Below are 19,252 nucleotides of genomic sequence, written 5' to 3'. Positions count from 1 at the left end.
ACAGGTCACTCCTACCTGTAGTCATCACAGCTTGTACCTGCTCCTGATATTAACCATTCATGCAAGCTGTTTTGCTGAAATTCAAAATCCCAGCCTTGGCATATTTGACTCTTCAGAATGTGGTTCACTGTGTCCCATGTGTTTTTTTTTTTTGGCCGCACCTTGCAGCAGGCAGGATCTTAGTTCCCCGACCAGGGATCGAACCCGCGCCCTCTGCAGTGCAAGCGCAGAGTCTTAACCACTGGACTGCCAGAGAAGTCTCCCCATGTATTTCTTTTTGAGAAGTCTTTGGGATTTGGGATGGAGACATACATATAGTCCACCATCTTGACGCAGTTCTGATTGTTCCTTGAAAGGAAAGACGATGTCTTTTCTTATATAAACTCCTTCCTCATCCCATGAAGCAGGGGAGTACCTTGGGAAGTCTCTATGTCTCAGTTTTTTAAATCTGAAAAACGGTAACACCAGCCCTAACAACATCATGGGTTACCTGGAAGGGTCTTAAGAGAGGAGATTTGAAAGTGCTCTGAACATAAAAGTACTATCTAAAATAGAGAATATTTATTACCAACTTCTATTTGCTGTTATGCCAATTACCTTCCCCCTAGGAAAGTCTCTCCTCTCCCCTTGTCTTACATCACCAAATAAGGAGAAGAGGGTCCTCATCATGGCAGTTGGGGTGGTGAAATCCATCGTCCTGACGAACTGCAGGAGTATCTGAATGGCCAACAAACAATCTTCTCGTCGGATTCATATAAGAAGTCTAAGACGCACGGCAACAAACTCTTGATGTCTTCCCTCTGTGTGCCCAAAGGGAGCATATCACCACCCCTCTTGATAGCACTTCATCTGGTACCAAAGTAGGGCTTCCCGCCTGTACCCTGTACCTGGTGCTTGTTGAGTTTTTGATAGTGCTGGCCAGTCAAGAACAGAAAAGGAGTAAAGAGGGCCTGATGCCCTCTCTCAGTATTGGCAGGGCTGATATGTAGAGAAGGGAGCAGAGCTGTTGTGAGTTGCCTCACAGGACAGAAGTGGGACTAGGTGGAGATGGTCCAGCAACACGGACTTGGGCTTAATATAAGGAATTGCTCTCCTAACAGTGAGAGAAAGTGGAATGGCTAGCTCAGGTCATAGCAATTCCTGAACATGGAAGGTGTAACCAAACAGAGGCTAAAAGACTCCTTGTAGGAATTCAAGCAGAAATTAACTGAATTTTAATTCATTCTTAATTAAATTCTGAATTGGGATTCTGCTCTTCTGAAACCCCCAAAAGGAGGCAGTCTCAGCATTTTAAAGTTTAAATCATACATGTTAAAAAGTAAATAGAATAAGGCAACAAACATTCAAGTATCTAATCAACCAGAATTAACTTATGTTAACATTTGCCATTTTTGTTTCAGATCTGTCTATCTTTTACATAAAAGAAAGAGAACTCAAGTGATAAAATTGAAGGCTCAGGGGTTAATCTTCTCTTCTGACCTAGTTTTATCAATAGTTTCTAGCTAGGCTTGTGGAAAACTTCCAACATGAATGTGGGTGATCTTTGTCTTGGATGATAAGCATGTTGGGAACTGATACAATGGCCTACAAAATTTACACCATAGGGCAACATGGTACAAAGCATAAAAGGACACCTGAATGTTGCCCAGGTTGTGAAGATAATGAGGATACCTCCTATACAAACTGCAGGTTTCAAAAATTATAAATATATGTGACTTGGACTTCTACTTTCTTTTAATTTCATTAAATGTTTAATTGTCGGTACTTCCATATTTCCTAGGCATAAAATTCAATTGTACTCCCAATTCAATGTACAGAGGATGGACTCCCACCCACTCCTGTTCCCAGGCTACCCAATTTTCCTTTTCAGCTGTTACCAGTTTCCTGGGTATATTTCTGGGGTATGTTTTATTTGTGACTGAAGAATCAGGGGTCCTACCATCTCCAGGTGTCTGATAAGATAGTGCAGTCCCCTCAGGGCAAGAATTTTAAAGAGATTATTTCCATGAAGTAGCCAGTCTTTCAAGCGGGCAACAGAGTATATGCTGGGCAGTCTCCTAGCCACTGGACTCTGGAAAAGCTGAAAGAACCCAGAAATCAGCCAAAGAAGTTACCTTTAAGCCCTTTTCATGAGGGGAGCCACCTTCCCACCAACTCCAAAACACATACTTTCCTTTGAATCCTCTGCTATACAGCACATGCATTACAGGGTGATGCTTACACTGTAGGTACATAAGGAATGCTGAATATGTGGGCAGAAGAATTTCAATAGGATTAAATCTGAAACTATTTCTATCCCATGTCTGAATAGGATCCCAGCCTGCCACTAAGTTGGATAAGGCCGAGGAAGGCAGGTGATGCTGCTTTATAGGCTTCCTGAATCCAGCTTCTAAAGAATGAGTCTTACCTCCACAAAAAAGCCTGCAGATGTGGGTTTATGTTTATCATTCCCTCAGTTAAGAAGAGGGACTAGCAGGTACATGACCTTATGTGCAAGGAGGTGATTTCCCTCCGGCAATGCACTGCAAAACAGAACACCGACAGAACAACTCTTAGAAATGCTCCTGTTCAGAGAACATTGTTCCCAGGGTCGGGGGGCACCCTCTGAAGTTTCTGCTCAGCTTCAGGTGCACAGGAGGATATGGCAGGGCCAGCACCTCTGAACAATTTGGCGGGCATTATGGGCATTTGCCCACCCTGTGACGAGAAGGTTATTCAACCTTGGTGGCTGTGATAACTAAAAGGGAAAAAAAAATACCTTAAAACACTCCTGATTTAGAGCAGGTATGCATGGCAAGGGAGCCTTACTTGGCAAGGAGGGATATTCCCTGAAGACAGCAATCTTTTCCTTCCAGGAGAGTCCATCCTTTATTCTTTTCCATGATGTTAAATTCCTGCCAGCAGAATGTTCTGAGGAAGAGAGTCTTTGTAGCCTGCATGGCGAAGCTAATCAAACAAAAAGTGCAGTGCAGGTCCCTCTAACTTACGAGCATAAAATCACCCTGCTCTTGGGACTTCCCTGGTGGTCCAGCGGTTAAGACTCCGCACTCCCAATGCAGGGGACCCGGGTTCAATCCCTGGTCAGGGAACTAGATCCCGCATGCTGCAACTAGAGATTCTGCATGCCGCAACTAAAAAGATCCCGCGTGCGGCAACTGACACCCAGCATAGCCAAATAAATAAATATTAAAAAAAAAAAAATCACCCTGCTCTTACTGAGGAGGGCCATGCATTGATAGCTGCTGGACTGTAATTCTCTTCTTTCTAGATTTCCCAAAAGACTCAATGCTCTAATAACCTGAAAGGCCCTTCACACCAATTCTAAGCATAAAGAAATCTAACTAAATTTTATTTCCCTGGGAGTATGGAAAGAAATCTATGATAAAACAAATAATATAGGATGCTAAACTGATATTCACTGCTTTTCTTTTTAAGCTTTATTTAGATAGAATTTACACCCTATGAAATTTACCCCCACTGCTTCTTAAAATTACTTATTGAACTAGTATCCTGGACATAACATCAGAGAATCTTAAAGCTGGAAGGGTCCTTGGAGAACACCTAGCCTGATCTCACTTACAGATAAGGAAACTGAGGCATGGAACAACAGAAAGATTTGCCCAGGGTACGTAGTTATTTAAATGAATGAGAATTAGAACTCAGTTCTCCTGCCTCTTAGTCAGGTGTTCATTATAGCATTTCCTCTGAAAGAAATCCATGTTCCACAGCAACACTGAGAAATTTCTACTGAAACCCTAATGGGGAACTAAAAATACCTCTCCATGCAATGAAGCAGAAATAAGAAAATGTTCAACTGTGGATCAGTATGGTCTTGGAGGTAGGTTTAAGGCTGTTTCGCTTGTCTCTGTCTCTACCTGATTTATCAAGAAAGGGCTGGCATACTATCACACATTATTTTGCAAGGCATCTGGACCCAGCTAGCCAAATTTGCCTTGGTACCAGTAAGACCAAAGACAACCAATGAGAGCCCAGAATGATTCCCGGGCATTTCATCTTGATGTCTCATGAAGGTAGCAGATGGGAGCTCTCCCACAGCTGGGGCCACATCTTGGCTATCTTTGCAGCCACCACAGTGCCCAGTGCTTAGTAAGAATCGAGTGAATGTGAAATCGCAATGGGCAGTACCACGAGGGGTGACCTCTGAAGACACTTCCTGTTCTGTGTACAGGCCACTTAGGATGGCGACATCAGACATGGTGAGGCCGATGCTGCGGTGAATCTGGATGAGCAGTGTCATGAGAAGCTGAGGGAAGAGTCGGAACATAGCTGCTCGGAGACTGTTTCCCACAAACACCTCATAAAGGGCATCTGTTGCCTGTGGGAGAAAAGGCACACAGCAGAATTGAACACCCGCTAGCCCTAATCCTTACTTTTGTTTTACTTCTGCTTGTGCCAGAACATGCTTTCTGGTTCTACTATCCCACAGGCAGAAGGGGAGCGGTAATCAATGCAGGGACATGAAAGTGAGGGGGAAAAGGAATAGGAGTGAAGTTGTCACTAAAAGTTGCCAGAGTGAGGGGCATCCTGAAATCCAGAAGTACACTATAAGGAAACTATTAACATATTTGACCACATACAAATTTAAAGCCAGGGCAAAATTTTTCATAAACAAAGCTGGACAACAAATAATTTGCATCAATGTGATATTCTTAATATATAAAATGCCCTTACATATCAGGAAGAAAAAATGAAAAGTCTTGCTACTCAAAGTGTGGGCCACATACCAGTAGCACTGACATCGCCTGGAGCTGGTAGAAATGGAGAATCGCAAGCCCCACCCCAAACCTTCCGCATCAGAATGTATATTTCAATTAGATCCTCAGATGACTGTGGTTTGTGTGTATATGAAAATTGAGAAGCAGTGGTGTATAGGACATGAAGAAAAAGAAACATAAATGACCAACTGAAAAACATATATAAATGTTCAACCTCACCAATGATGAAATTATAATTAAAACATGTTCCTTTTTCACCTATTGGCTAGACAACAATGCTCAGTGTGGTGAGGGTATACGGGCATGCTCACACACAACAGTAGAAGGGCAGTGTTCTAGAGGGTCATTTGGGAACATTATCAAAAGTTTAAATAAGCCTACCCTTTGGCCCAGAAATTCCCCTTCAATGGACTTTAGCCTAAGAAAATAATTGGGTATGTATAACAAAATTTATGCATGCATGATTAAGTTTGCTACAGCACTGTTTTAATGGCAAAAGTTTGAAAATTGTCAAAATGTTCACTAATAAGAAACTTAATAATGAAATAAATAGTTCTGTATCATGTATTACCTATTTTTTAAAAGGTAATTAAAACTAAACAAATTACTATGCAGCCACGAAAAGGATAACTGAGAGCCCTATATATTGATAGGGAAAGCAGTTCATATATTGTTAAATGAAAAACAGCAGGTCATCAAACTATATGTACTATGATCTTATTAATACATGTATATAATTTTATAGACTAATGTGATTAAATATATAGCTTTATCTGCCCTAACTCCTAAAACTGCACTAAAAAGACATTACAGGGATTTTTAAAAAGGCATAAACTCACAAGAACAGAGAGAATAAGAGAGGAGACAATAGCAGAATAGAGACAAAGTAATTTTGAAAGCTAAAAAAAAAAAGTATGATAATACCTTAGGCCAGAGAAAGACGAACCATAAACTGGTAGGGAAGAAAATAAAGTAAAAAGTAGTCGTGAAGGGGATGGGGAAGGGGTGGATTGGGAGTTTGGGATTAGCACATACAAACTATTATATACAGAATGGATAAACAACAAGGTCCTACTGTATAGCACAGGGAACTATATTCAGTATCCTGTGATAAACCATAATGGAAAAGAATATGAGAAAGAATGCATATACATGTATAACTGAGTCAACTTGCTGTACAGTAGAAATTAACACAACACTGTAAATCCACTCTACTCCAATAAGATAAATAAACGTGGGTATGGGGAAGGCTGTGCATGTAGCGGGGCAGGGGATGTATAGGGACTCTCTGTGCTTTCTGCTCAATTCCGCCATGAGCCTAAAACTGCTCTAAAAAAGTTTATTTAAAAGGAAAAATATGGAGGGAAAAAGTATGCCAAGTGCACACAAAACAAGTTTATATATTATAAACACTTCTAGAAAGTTCATTTTCAGGGAGATGGTATAGCCATGAGCTAAGAATAGTTTTTAGATTTTTAAAGGATTATTTAAAAATATATCCAAAGAATATGTGGTGGAGACTATAGGTGACCTGAAAAACCTAAAATATTTACCATCTGGTCCTTTACAGGAGAAGTTTGCCAAACTTTGCTCAAGCAGGACCTTTGGTTTCTATTTTATATTCTTCTATATTATTTGAAATTTTTTTTACAAGTTTGCATTCTCTTAACTGTGATGATATACATTTTTTAAAGGATGAGGAAAGGAGTGTTTAAAACATATTAAACCATACTGACTCCTTCACTCATCCCAGCCCCCTCCACATCAATCCCTTGGTGGAGACACTGGTAGATTTATAAATGGATGACAGAAGCAAACTTCGAGAGGAAGCAAAAGGAACACTCTTGAGATGGGGTGCTGGGTCAGTCACCCAGGAGGGGGCATGGTGGGCTAACACTGGCGGGGCAGGGCCCAGTGGCTTACAGTGACAGCCACATAGGCCATCTTCTCCTGGGGGGGCACATCAGGGCATTTCTGCAGCTTCCTCACGAGCCTCCAGAGAATCCAGGTTGTGCTGGGGAGCTCCACCTCCAGAGTTCTCCACAATTCAGCCAGATGCCTAGAATCCCAGAGTAAGAGGGTTCAGGAGAATGGCTTATCCTAGGCCAACCATTACCACAAGCTTCCTAGAATCTGTCTGGAATCTACTCTATAAGAGGTTTTCCTCTCTGATGCTTGGTTCTTCAGGGTATCAAGACTTACTATCTGATGTCATAACAGTAACTCCCAAGGTTTCATAAATGCAAGTTCCCATGGCCTCAGCATGGACTTCAAGACCATTCGCAAACTGGTCCTAACTTACCTTTTCAGTCTCACAACTTTCCTATCACATACTCTGTGTTCTAGCTACCCCAGACTATTCACCTTTACCAAACGAACAATGGACTTTGAAAACCCTATATCTTTGCTTATGTCATTTATTTAAACTGGAAGGCCCTTTCCAAAACTCTTCTCTGCCCATCAAAATCCTTCAAGGTCGAGCTCCAATGTCATGTCTTCTGTGAAGTCTTTGCTGCTTCTTTACCATGTCACTCATGAGAGTTCCCCTAACACTTTAAAAATTTCTTCTTTATAGAGGTTGCCTCAATCTTACATGTGCTATTGTCAGTTCTCCGTGTGTGTCTATCTCTTCCCTCTGAAGGCAGGGATTATGTCCAGCTTTTCTCCTATGGATCTCTTAGGGGCTAGCACCATGCCAGGCTCACAGAAGACATTCAAAGACGTATTTATTCAATCTACTCTATGGTCCTCAAATTTTGGCTAAGGTCAAGCTCTGAAATAAAGCTTTGATCCTCCTTAGAAGAGATCTCTTCTTAAAGAAAGGTAGCATGTAATAACTTCTCTTCCATCATCGACCTAAAGGTAGGGCCTGAGAGTTATGTAAACATTGTGGAGGAGCATTACAGGGGGAAGACTGGGAGTTACTCATGCTTTTAATCAATTGTCTTATTTTTGGAATCTACCTAGATGTCTCTGCATGCGAGAGTCAGTGTTTTTTACTTTAGTTTGGTCTTCCAATTACCTGCATCAGAATCACTACAAAAATTGAGAGGCTTAAAGGCTATTCCAACATTTCACTCCCTGCTCTGGTATTTCCACTCTGTGAATAAAACAAAGTAGATGATCTTAAAGGACTCCTAAAGGGAAGGACAGAGAGGCAACGTGGGATGCTGTAAAGGCTCATAGCTGGGGAAATAGATTGTAGAATATGAACAGTCACTCCTGGGATAAAATTAGGAAATTCCTATATCTACCTACCCTTGTTTTTTTTCTCTGAATTCCTGAAGAGTAAATGAAGTACTTTGAGAAGCTATTCATTGTGAAAGAAGTGTTTCAAAAATGCTTTTGGACTGCTGCAAATTTGTAAGTGTGCTAGGAATTAGGAAAACACACACATTGGCCTATAAGCCAACGGTTCACAAATTTTAGTGTGAAAAATATCAACTGGAGAGTTTGTAAAAAATATGGAACAGGTCTCACCTCCAGTGATACTGATTCTGTGATGTGACATGGTTTTTGTTTGACCATCATCCCTTTGAGAATGAACATTCACCAAGCTGCTTCATACCTTCCTTGCATTTCTTTTTGCTATTCCTTCTGTCTAGAATGTCTTTTACACTCCCCCATCCCACTGTCTACTTGGTCAATTTACACTAGAAACTCAGCTTGGGACAGCCCATCTTTCAGAAATCCTTCCCCCATCCTTCATCAAATTGAGTCCCGTCCCCTCATAGGGGCTTCCACAGAAGTCTCTTATTTTGCTTTGGAATCCTGTTACTTGTCTATGTCTGCTACCAGACTCTGTGCTGCTTAAGGGCAGGGTCCATGTCCTGTCCATCATTTCCCCATCTACATGTACATAGTAGATGATCTGAACAGACTCCTAAGAGCAATCACCCAATCTGCATGTAAATCAACTAACGTCTTCAGGTAAATAACCAAAAATATAATCAGAATGAAGTTTCCTAAGTCCTTTCCATTTCTAACAGATTCCACAGTTCTCATATGATCTAAAGCTGTAGTTTTCAAAGTTCTCCAAGAGCTAGAACAAACCCCAAAAATAAAATAATGCTAAAATTACATTTAAAACAACTGGATATATTTAATATTTTGTACCAAATCATATATTTTACATAACACTCTAGTGTAGGTAAGCTGAGGTAAGTAGTAAAGATGTAAAAACAATGTATCAGAGAAATACACAAAAGTAAGAACATTTTTTTAAAAATCTATATTAACTCATTTTTCCCCTGGATGGGTAAAAGTCCTCCTTTATTTGATTTAGTGGTTAAAATGTCTAAGTTCAGCTTACAGAAAACATCAGCGCTACACCAAGACGTTATATGAGAACCATTTATTGAAACCAGTTTCAAACAGTTTTCAAACAGTTTAAAGCTGAGAATCTTTAGCAAGTGGTGTTGGGAAAGCTGGACAGCTGCATGTAAATCAATGAATTTAGAACACTCCCTCATACCATACAAAAAAATAAACTCAAAATGGCTTAAAACTTAAATATGATAGGACACCATAAAACTCCCAGAAGAGAACATAGGTAAAACATTCTTTGACATAAATCATAGCAATATTCCCTTACAGCAGTAACCCAAGGCAAAAGTATATAAAAGCAAAAATAAACAAATGGGACCTAAACAAACTTAAAAGCTGTAGCACAGCAAAGGAAACCATAAACAAAACAAAAAGAAAACCTACAGACTGGGAGAAAATATTTGCAAACGATGCAACCAACAAGGGCTTAATTTCCAGAATATACAAATAGCTCATACAGCTCAGTACCAAAAATCAAACAACCCAATCAAAAGATGGGCAGAAGACCTAAATAGACATTTATCCAAAGAAGACATACAGATGGCCAACATTTCTAATTATTAGAGAAATGCAAATCAAAACTATAATGAGGTATCACCTCACACCTACTGGTCAGAATAGCCATCATCAAAAAGTCTACAAATAATAAATGCTGGAGAGGGTGTGGAGAAAAGGGAACCCTCCTTCACTGTTGGTAGGAATGTAAACTGGTGCAGTCACTATGGGAAACCATATGGAGGTTCCTTAAAAACTAAAAACAGAGTTACCATATGATCCAGTGATCCCACTCCTGATCATATATCTGGAAAAGACAAAAACTCTAATTTAGAAAGATACATGCACCCCAATGTTCATAGCAGCACTATTTACAATAGCCAAGACATGGAAGCAACCTAAGTGTCTATCAACAGATGAATGAATAAAGAAGATGTGGTATTTATATACAATGGAATATTACTAAGCCATAAAAAAGAATGAGGGTTTCCCTCGTGGCGCAGTGGTTAAGAATCCGCCTGCCAATGCAGGAGACATGGGTTCAAGCCCTGGTCTGGGAAGATCTCACATGCTGTGGAGCTACTAAGACTGTGTGCCACAACTACTGAGCCTGCGCTCTAGAGCCCGTGAGCCACAACTACTGAGCCCATGAGCCACAACTACTGAGCCTGCGAGCCACAACTACTGAAGCCCATGCACCTAGAGCCTGTGCTCTGCAACAAGAGAAGCCACCACAATGAGAAGCCCACACACCGCAGCGAAGAGTAGCCCCCGCTTGCTGCCACTAGAGAAAGCCTGCGTGCAGCAATGAAGAACCAATGCAGCCAAAAATAAATAAATTTTTAAAAAAAAGAATGAAATATTGCCATTTTCAGCAACATGGGTGGACCTAAAAATTATCATACTATGTGAAGTAAGTCAGACAGAGAAAGACAAATATTATATGATATCACTTATATATTGAATCTAAAAAAAAGATACAAATGAACTTATTTACAAAATAGAAATAGACTCACAGACACTGAAAACAAACTTATGGTTACCAAAGGGGAAAGTGAGGGGGGAGGGATAAATTAGGAGCTTGGGATTAACAGATACACACTACTATATATAAAATAGGTAAGTAACAGGGACTGACTATATAGCACAGGGAACTCTATTCAATATTTTGGAATAACCTATTATGGAAAAGAATCTGAAAATGAATATGTGTGTGTGTGTGTATGTATAAACTGAATCACTTTACTGTATACCTGAAACTAACACAATGTTGTAAATCAACTATACTTTAAAAAAAAAAAAAAAGCTGAGAAATCTTTCCTTCAATATGATAATTACCCAGAATCACAGTACTATATAAAGCAGATAAATAGAAGGGCTTGATGCCTCACTGCCTTCCCCATAAGGCATTTCCTGGAACTTCCAAGGTGGCTCCAATTCAAAACCACTAATCTAAAAGAAGCTTCTTGTTTGTTCCTTTCTATGATTCTGTTCCTATTTATGTATACATTTATACTTCCTTTTCTTTGTATACAGTTATTTTTTGGCTAAATCTTTCTCAAGTGCTTTGTAGATATCATGACATTCACCTCTAAATCTCTGTCTCTTAAATTATCTATCTCCTAAGAATAAAGACACTTTTCTATATATCTATATTATCATTTCACACCTAAGAAAATTATGTTAATTTAGTAATCTAGTATAGAGTCTATATTTAAATCTCCTCAGAATTTTCTTTTACAATTTTTGTTTTTCTTCCAGGATCCAATCAAAGTCATGTATTGTATTTGGTTATGTCTCTTTAGTGTCTTTTTACCTAGAACGGTGCCCTCAGCACAATTTTTTCTTTCATGACATTAACGTTTTTGAAGAGTTCAGTCCAACTATCTTGTAAAATGTTCTTCATTCTGGATTTTCTAGATTGTTTCCTTATTTTATGCATTATATTCTGATTTATATTGAAGGCATCTGTCTGTATCTTATAAGAACATCATTAGATTTTTGAGGGCAACCACGTTCCACAATATTCAGAGCTGTATCACACACCCCAATTTAAGCCAGAGGCTGTATCAGATTCTGTTACTTGTCATACGGTACTGGGTGACACAGAAGGTGGCTGATCACTATATCTGTATACTTGGGCCTGGAGATAAACATACTCACAGTATTTATGATTTGCTGGCAGACTCTAGGCTGGTTGATTATGGATAGCGGGGCACAGATAACTCCCATAATTTCTGGCACCTGAAGAAAGGAAAGAAATCACTAAGACCTTAATGCTGTAGGACACTGATAGTTACTGAGGATACTGTGGTTATTTTTAAAAGATCCTCGGGGAGACTTTTAAAACAGAATGTTTATTATTTTTAAAAAGTGTATTATTATCAAAACTACTTAAAATATACCTGTATGAATGTATATGCATATAAAAGGATTTGGAAGAACATACATATATATATACATATATACAAAGATATTAATGTCTTTGAGTGATGGGATATTTATTTTTTGGCTTATATATTTTTTCTAATTTTTCCTTAAAGATTATGTATTGTTTTTTTTCTTAATATTTATTTATTTATTTGGCTGCTCTGGGTCTTAGTTGCGGCACGTGGGATCTTCGTTTTGGCATGTGGGATCTTTAGTTGCGGCACACGGGATCTAGTTCCCTGACCAGGGATCCAACCCGGGCCCCCAGCATTGGGAGCCTGGAGTCTTAACCACTGGACCACCAGGGAAGTCCCTGTATTCGTTTTATAATAAGACAAACTAATGAAAGTGTTGGAAGGAAGCTGGGTTTTTTCCACTCTGACTCTGAGAATGGCAGAGGAGTCAGACACGCCTTCCTCCTGGAGATGTTTATCATGTTCAGGTAAAGTGAGCAGGAGCCACAGGGCTTTGGTCCATTTCTCTGCTCGGACTGCTCTTCCTGCTCATAGACTCGTGGCTTCAGGTCTCTGTGGAAGTGTCACCTTCTCAGAGAGGCGGTCCTTAGCAGCCTCATATAAAATGGCCATCATTACCATCAGCTGCCAGAAACCGGTTTGCGTATGGGCAGGTGATGCAGTTTTGGTCAATGAAACATGAGGGAAAATCTACCAGGGCTTCTGGGAAAGATCTTTCTCTCTGATTAAAGGAAGGCAACCTCTCTCTTCTTTGCTGGGTAGTCTTATCTGATCATAAAGTTTGAAATTGTGGTGACTATCATATGACTATATGAACAGGTAAAGCTGGAATGATGGAAAACCCCTTGCCTCTCTGATAACATTGTTGAGTTACTGAACCAATCCTAGAAAATATACTCTACTTCCAGACTTCTTAATGTATGAGATGATAAACCCTTTGTTTAAGTGTCTGACAATTGATTTTTTTTTTTTTACAACTGAAAGCACCTAAATGATACAAGTGCCCATTTCACCACAGTACTCATCTTTTTGCATCTTTGCTATTTTAATAGGCTAAAAAATGGGTTTTCATCATTTTAAAATTATTTTTTATTTTTATCAAAGTGCAACATGCACACAATTTAAAAAGTCCAGTGGTATTTCAAGGCTCTCTCCTGCCTATTCCCCAGGTCCACTCTCCAGAGACAACTACTTTCATCCATTTACCTCTTCCAGTATGTCCTTCCATATTTTTAGATGATATAACCATATTGTTATCTCTTCATGTATCAATTTTAGACACATTTAAATAACTTCTCCTGATTTTAAGTTTACAAAGTTGGCTTCCTTCTAGGATCACTGATGGCTTGATTTTTTTAAGATTATATACCTCTAACCTGAATGAGGATCTAAATTGGAGTTACCATTCTCATATGTGTTTCCTCCCAGAAAAACTATATTCTTTGGAAAATATGGACCACACCTTAGATTTTTAAAAATTGCCCTCCCTAGTTGCATACACAGTGGATGTTAATTATATGCTTGGTGAATGAATGATTGTTCAACATTGACCAAACACACTAAGGCTTTGACCCTGGTCCCCTTCAGTAGTTGTTCTCAGCTGAATAGGAGCAGCAGGAGAGACCTCAGCATCTGTAGAAGGGGAGAGTTCTTGCCAGCATTTTAAACCCAGGAAATGATCACTGAGCTGTTTACCTTCTCAAACCAGGACTCCGCATTCTTCACCAATGTTATCAGCAATTCCCCTGCTGACTGCTGGGTGCAGGGATGTTTCAGGTTTTTCAGGCCATCCAATGTAGTCATTACAAACTGGCAGAGCTCATTTGAATTGAGAAAAACTTCAAAGACCTGAGATGATTTAGGGAAAATGAACTTTAAAGACACACAGTATGACAGAAAGAGTCCTGAACAAGGAATAGATTCTAAGTCAACAATCAGAGAAGCATACAAACCTGTACAGGGCTATTTACTTCTATACTGTTTACAAAAGTGAAAAACTCAAAGCAACCCAAATGTCCCATGCTAGGGACTATGCATGGTCTTTTACAGCTCTGACTTTTAGAAAGAAGCTTGAGGGACTTCCCTGGCAGTGGTTAGGACTCTGTGCTTCCACTGCAGGGGGCACGGGTTCAATCCCTGGTTGGGGAACTAAGATCCCTCAAGGTGAGCGGTGAGGCCAAAAAAAAAAAAAAAGCTTGATTACTGAGATCCTCAGAAACAGTGACATGTGACACTTTTATAGGAATAGGAATTAAGGAAAGGCCCTAATGCTATACGGCTGACAGGGACCCACGCCTAGCTAAAATACTTTGCCTGGAGATAATATATTAAAAGAATGTGTCATTCTGCTTTTCACTGTACTTGGCACTGTATAAAGTCTTTCACATAATTATAATAGGTATAATCTACTGGGCACTTACTATGTGACAGGCACTAAGCAAACCATTTTCTATACTGTATCTCATTTAACTCTTATAACAATTGAATTATCCCAATTTTTACAGATCCTCATCATACAGTTAAGGAAACTGATGTAAAGACAATTTAAATTACCTGAAACCTTTGACCCTACATGAGTAAGATCTGTAATTCTTTTTCTGTATCACCTAACATAGTGCCTGGTCCCTAGTAGATGCTTAATATTTGTGGGATATTGAATAAATACCTTAATTAATTAAAAAGTGTAAGGCTTGTTGGATCAACTACACACTCTTTAAGTTCCTTTTTGTGACAAGGGTTTACATTTGCAAGAGGCTGGCTAGGGTTAGGACAGCAATCAATGAGAGCAAAGCTTGACTGAAGAGATATCCAAACAGTGATACTGGCCTCACTGACAGGCTGACATAAACCACTAAACTCACAGGGCAAGGTGTGTAAGAGTCACAGCCATGGTGCCTCGTCTCCAAACTATGAAGTATTCAGAGAGCAAATTCTCTGGGCAATCGTGTATGTTTAGTTTTATAAGAAGTTAACGGAACTCTTCCCAGCGTGGTTTTACCATTTCACTTTCCCATGAACAAATGTATGAGACTTCTGGTTGTTTCCCATCCTCTCCAACATTTCAAGCTGTCTGTCTTTATAATTTTAGCCATTCTGATTACCTGGGCAATTTTGAAAGGACAACTGTAGAACCGTTTAATACTGTAGAGTTCTAGGAGTTCTCGACATTTTTTCATTGTTCTTTTCAAGCTTTGGTGATTTTTCTTGTCATGAGTGATATCTGAGAAAAAATATAAAATATTAATACTTTCTGGCTTATTTCTTTTTTCTTGATTTTGCAAGTCTGGTTGATCTCCAGGTTGAAGTGAATCCCCAGTCTCACTCTTGTCTTTTTCACTTGAATAAAAATGCCTGGGGGAAGGAGTGTGTGTTTATCTGATATGTTTCCCCTCTGTGGTACAGCAATGTATAAAAAGAGCTGAAAAAAAAAGAAAAGAGCTTTTTGTAAGAGCAGAGCTTTTGAGTGATTTGGGAGTATAATAAACAAGGCAAGCTAAACCATTCATTTCCCCATTGGCAATGACTTTTGAGCAGTCTCCCTATGAAGCTTAGGTCCCCATAAAAAATTACACAATTTTGTACTGTCTGATAATTCTGCTATCAGAACTCTCCATGTGTCTAGTTTTGCTGGTTACTGAGTCTGCCCAGACTCCCTCACAGTGCCTTGTTTTCCTCATGTTTTACTGTGACTCATGTTCACTGGAAATTTATCTACAGGAAGTATTTGAGCCCTTGGTTAAGGATACCGTCTCTCCAACTATAAGCTCTTTGGGGGAAGGGACCTTGCCTGTCTTGCTCACCAATGCATCTCTCGAACGAGAAGTGCTTCATAAATATTTGTTGAATGAACAACCAGTCGTATTTCCATGGCTATATGTCCTGGTAGACAAAGCTCATACTCAGAGCTGCCCAGAGATGATACTGCTGCTTTGGGAAGAACAGAGCTTTCTTATCCTCGGTATGAGTGAGCCCAGGCAGGGCAACTCCTTGGTGGGGATAGAGTAGACTAAGACTCAAACACGGGGGGGATGCTGAGTTAGATATCTTCTGAAATCTCTTCCAATTGCGGGGGGTCAGTGATTCACTCCTGGACCACAGTGGCCCTCGCTCTGTTTTTCAAACTCCCCAAGCTCATACCTGCTGAGTGCCCTTGTTCATGCTGTTCCTTCGGCCTAATATGCTCTTCTTATCACTTCACTTGGCAAAATGTCCCTTATTTTTTAAGTTATCTTCAGAAAAGCCTTTTCTGAACCCCACAACTAGATTTGACTCTTACTCATGGCCTCTGTAATTTCCCTTCATAGCAGCCATCTTTGTTTATAAGAAGAGTTATCTGTTGATACTTGATTGTCTGACTCCCGCACTAGACTATGTGTTACGTAAGGACCGGACCACTTATTTTCTGGTTACTATTAGATCTGAGTAAGTACTCAGTAAACATTTATGGGATAAACAAATAAATTCAGGCCCAAATGATGGCAAGAACGTCTACTTCCGACCAAACTGATCATTCCAGCTTGTCCACAGGGCCACATGTTTACTACTCCAACTCCATGGCCGCACAGGTGGCTGACACTGCTGGGTCTGATCCAGTGTTATGCTTCGAATTATTAAGTCAGTGTTGCTCTATCTTTGCCTATAGAGTATGTACCTTTCTCTTTATGTACTACTGTAAAAGTCTTTCTAGAATGTGGGAAGTGAGTGCACAAGGAGGGCTGGTGCTCGTGTTGTGCTGGAGAATTAACTCAGGGCCTCGCTGCCTTCAGCAGTGCCTTACACTTCAGTCTCAGGATAATATGCAGCAGGTAGTGCGTGCCCTCTGCAGCCTCCTCGGCCACCTCTTTCACTGGGTCCCCACACAGTAGGGCCATCAGAGCCACTAGGTGCCCAAGTCTTTGGAATCGCAGTGGAAGCTAGTAAGGAAGCAAAAGAAAAATGCCATTAGAATACAGGTGCATTTGGTGCCTTAGATTTAAGTTGTTGAGAAGTAATTCCACTTGTACCCCCTACTCAAGAGAAGTGCAAGGGTCATGCCAGCCCTTGGATCTCCCAGGTTAACAGTTAACATGTGTAGATACAATATATCCAGCAGATGGTATTAAATAGGACAAATTCCAACTTAAGTAAGCAATCTGAAAAATGAAAAAGCTTTGTATACAAAGATGTTCATACTAGCACTGTTTTTAAAGACCACATATTCAAAATAATTGCCAATAGTAACAAGAACTATGAATACAACCATTAGGAATCAAGTATCCCAAGAATTTATGATAAGTTAGGAAAATGTGCTAGCTTGCTAAGTGAAAAAGTTAGATGCAAAGTTAAGATATACCATTTAACAATATTTTAAAATTTTATTTATTAATATTTTACCCTATTATGGAAAAAAAAACTAAGGTAGCTGGCAAAAACCCACCAGAAAAAGAAATATAATTTAAAATAGGGCTTCCCTGGTGGCACAATGGTTAAGAATCCGCCTGTCAATGCAAGGCACATGGGTTCGAGCCCTGGTCCGGGAAGATCCCACATGCCAAGGAGCAACTAAGCCCGTGTGCCACAACTACTGAGCCTGTGCTCTAGAGCCCGTGAGCCACAATACTGAAGCCCGCGTGCCATAACTACTGAAGCTCACATGCCTAGAGCCTGTGCTCTGCAACAAGAGAAGCCACCGCAATGAGAAGCCTGTGCACCACAACGAAGAGTAGACCCCTCTCGCCGCAACTAGAGAAAGCCCGTGCGCAGCAACAAAGACCCAACGCAGCCAAAAATAAAATAATTAATTAATTTAAAAAAATTTAAAATAGTGAAAAAGTGGGACAAATAAAAAAATGAAGGCAGAAAAGATAAACGAAGTTAAGGATTTTGTTAGCGTGCAGAATGCATCATCATTATTTGCTGGAGCTAGGCCACAGAGCTAGGCTCTGAACTTCCTCAGGGCTCATGCAGAGGTACACACATATGATTCACATTGCCCATAAAGTAAGAAGCAAATAGCCATGCAGAGGAGGCGCAACTGTTCCTAGGACTGAAGCAGAAATTTCTTCTGTGGCTTTTCAGAAAAATATATTGAGATATTGTGAACAACAGCTTCTACAACCTATTTACAGTAAACACAGCAACACATACACAAAGCTGTGTAACATCTTTCATTCTCTGATAATACGTTCATTCATTCAGTCAATCAACAAACACTGAGTGTCAATTATGAGCCAGGTACTGGTTATGACTATGGCCCTTATGGATAAGGCACTTCGACTGGCACTGGGGATACAAGCAGTGAACAAAAGCTAACATCTCTTTTCATGAAGGTGACATTCTAGTTGGAGGAACAGAAAATTAAAAAATTAAGAAGTAAAATTCATTATGCATCAAATGGTGATAAACGTTATGATGCAGAAAAATGCAGGGGACGAGGATAGGAACTGCTATTTTATTTTATTTTTTTATTTTTTAAAAAATATTTATTTATTTATTTTGGCTGCGCCAGGTCTTAGTTGCAGCATGCGGGATCTTTAGTTGCGGCAAGTGGACCTCTTAGTTGTGGCACGCAGACTCTTAGTTGCAGCATGCATGCAGGATCTAGTTCTCCGACCAGGGATTGAGCCCCCTGCACTGGAAGCGCAGAGTCTTACCCACTGGACCACCAGGGAAGTCCCCAGAAATTGCTATTTTAGAATGTCAGGGAAGACCTCCCTAATGTTGAAAGGAGGGATTGAGCCACACAGACAGACATCTGGGAGAAAAGCATTCCAGGCAGAGAGAATAAGAAGTGCAAAGAGAAGGGAGTGTGTCTGGTGCTTCTGAGGAACAAGAAGGCTTGGTTGGCTGGAGTAAAGTAATCGAGAGTGAAAGAAATAGGAGGCAGATGAGGATGAGGCCAGATGGCTTAGCAAATTACAAAACGTTGTAAGGATTTTGGATTTTATTCTGTGTGAGATGGGAAGCCATTGGAGGGTTTTGAGCAGACAAAGGACACAAGTGACTTACATTTATTCAATAAATATTAAATTGAACATCTACTGAGTGGCAGATTCTGTGCTGGAATAAGTCAGGGGTGTAGAGAGGCAGGAAGAGCTAGATCACACAAGACCTTGTATTCTAAGAACAGATGGAAATCACTGGATCAAAAGAGTGACGTGGAGATAGTCTCAACCACCAGAGGGCAGACAGCAGAAGCAAGAAAAACTATAATCCTGCAGCCTGTGGAACAAAAACCACATTCACAGAAAGACAGACAAGATGAAAAGGCAGAGGGCTATATACCAGATGAAGGAACAAGATAAAACCCCA

The 19,252-nt window shown here is 40.0% G+C and overlaps 1 protein-coding gene across 1 annotated transcript in view; it reads right to left on the bottom strand.

Moving 5' to 3' along the window:
* Positions 1-19,252, bottom strand: part of MROH8 (maestro heat like repeat family member 8) — a 57,333-nt gene that overhangs the window by 10,492 nt on the left and 27,589 nt on the right. The window contains 13 exon segments of the mRNA XM_082430432.1: positions 637-728; positions 731-800; positions 1,940-2,080; positions 2,408-2,452; positions 2,456-2,522; positions 2,809-2,946; positions 4,147-4,150; positions 4,153-4,336; positions 6,660-6,795; positions 11,641-11,801; positions 13,658-13,810; positions 15,064-15,182; positions 16,740-16,875. Of these exon segments, the coding sequence (XP_082286558.1) occupies positions 637-728; positions 731-800; positions 1,940-2,080; positions 2,408-2,452; positions 2,456-2,522; positions 2,809-2,946; positions 4,147-4,150; positions 4,153-4,336; positions 6,660-6,795; positions 11,641-11,801; positions 13,658-13,810; positions 15,064-15,182; positions 16,740-16,875 (1,446 nt within the window).

The sequence above is a fragment of the Balaenoptera physalus genome, assembly GCF_965194825.1.
Source record: "Balaenoptera physalus genome assembly, chromosome: 16".
Lineage (NCBI taxonomy): Eukaryota > Metazoa > Chordata > Mammalia > Artiodactyla > Balaenopteridae > Balaenoptera > Balaenoptera physalus.
The sequence above is the reverse complement of the archived record's forward strand: the minus strand, read 5'-3'. Positions and strand labels throughout refer to the sequence as shown.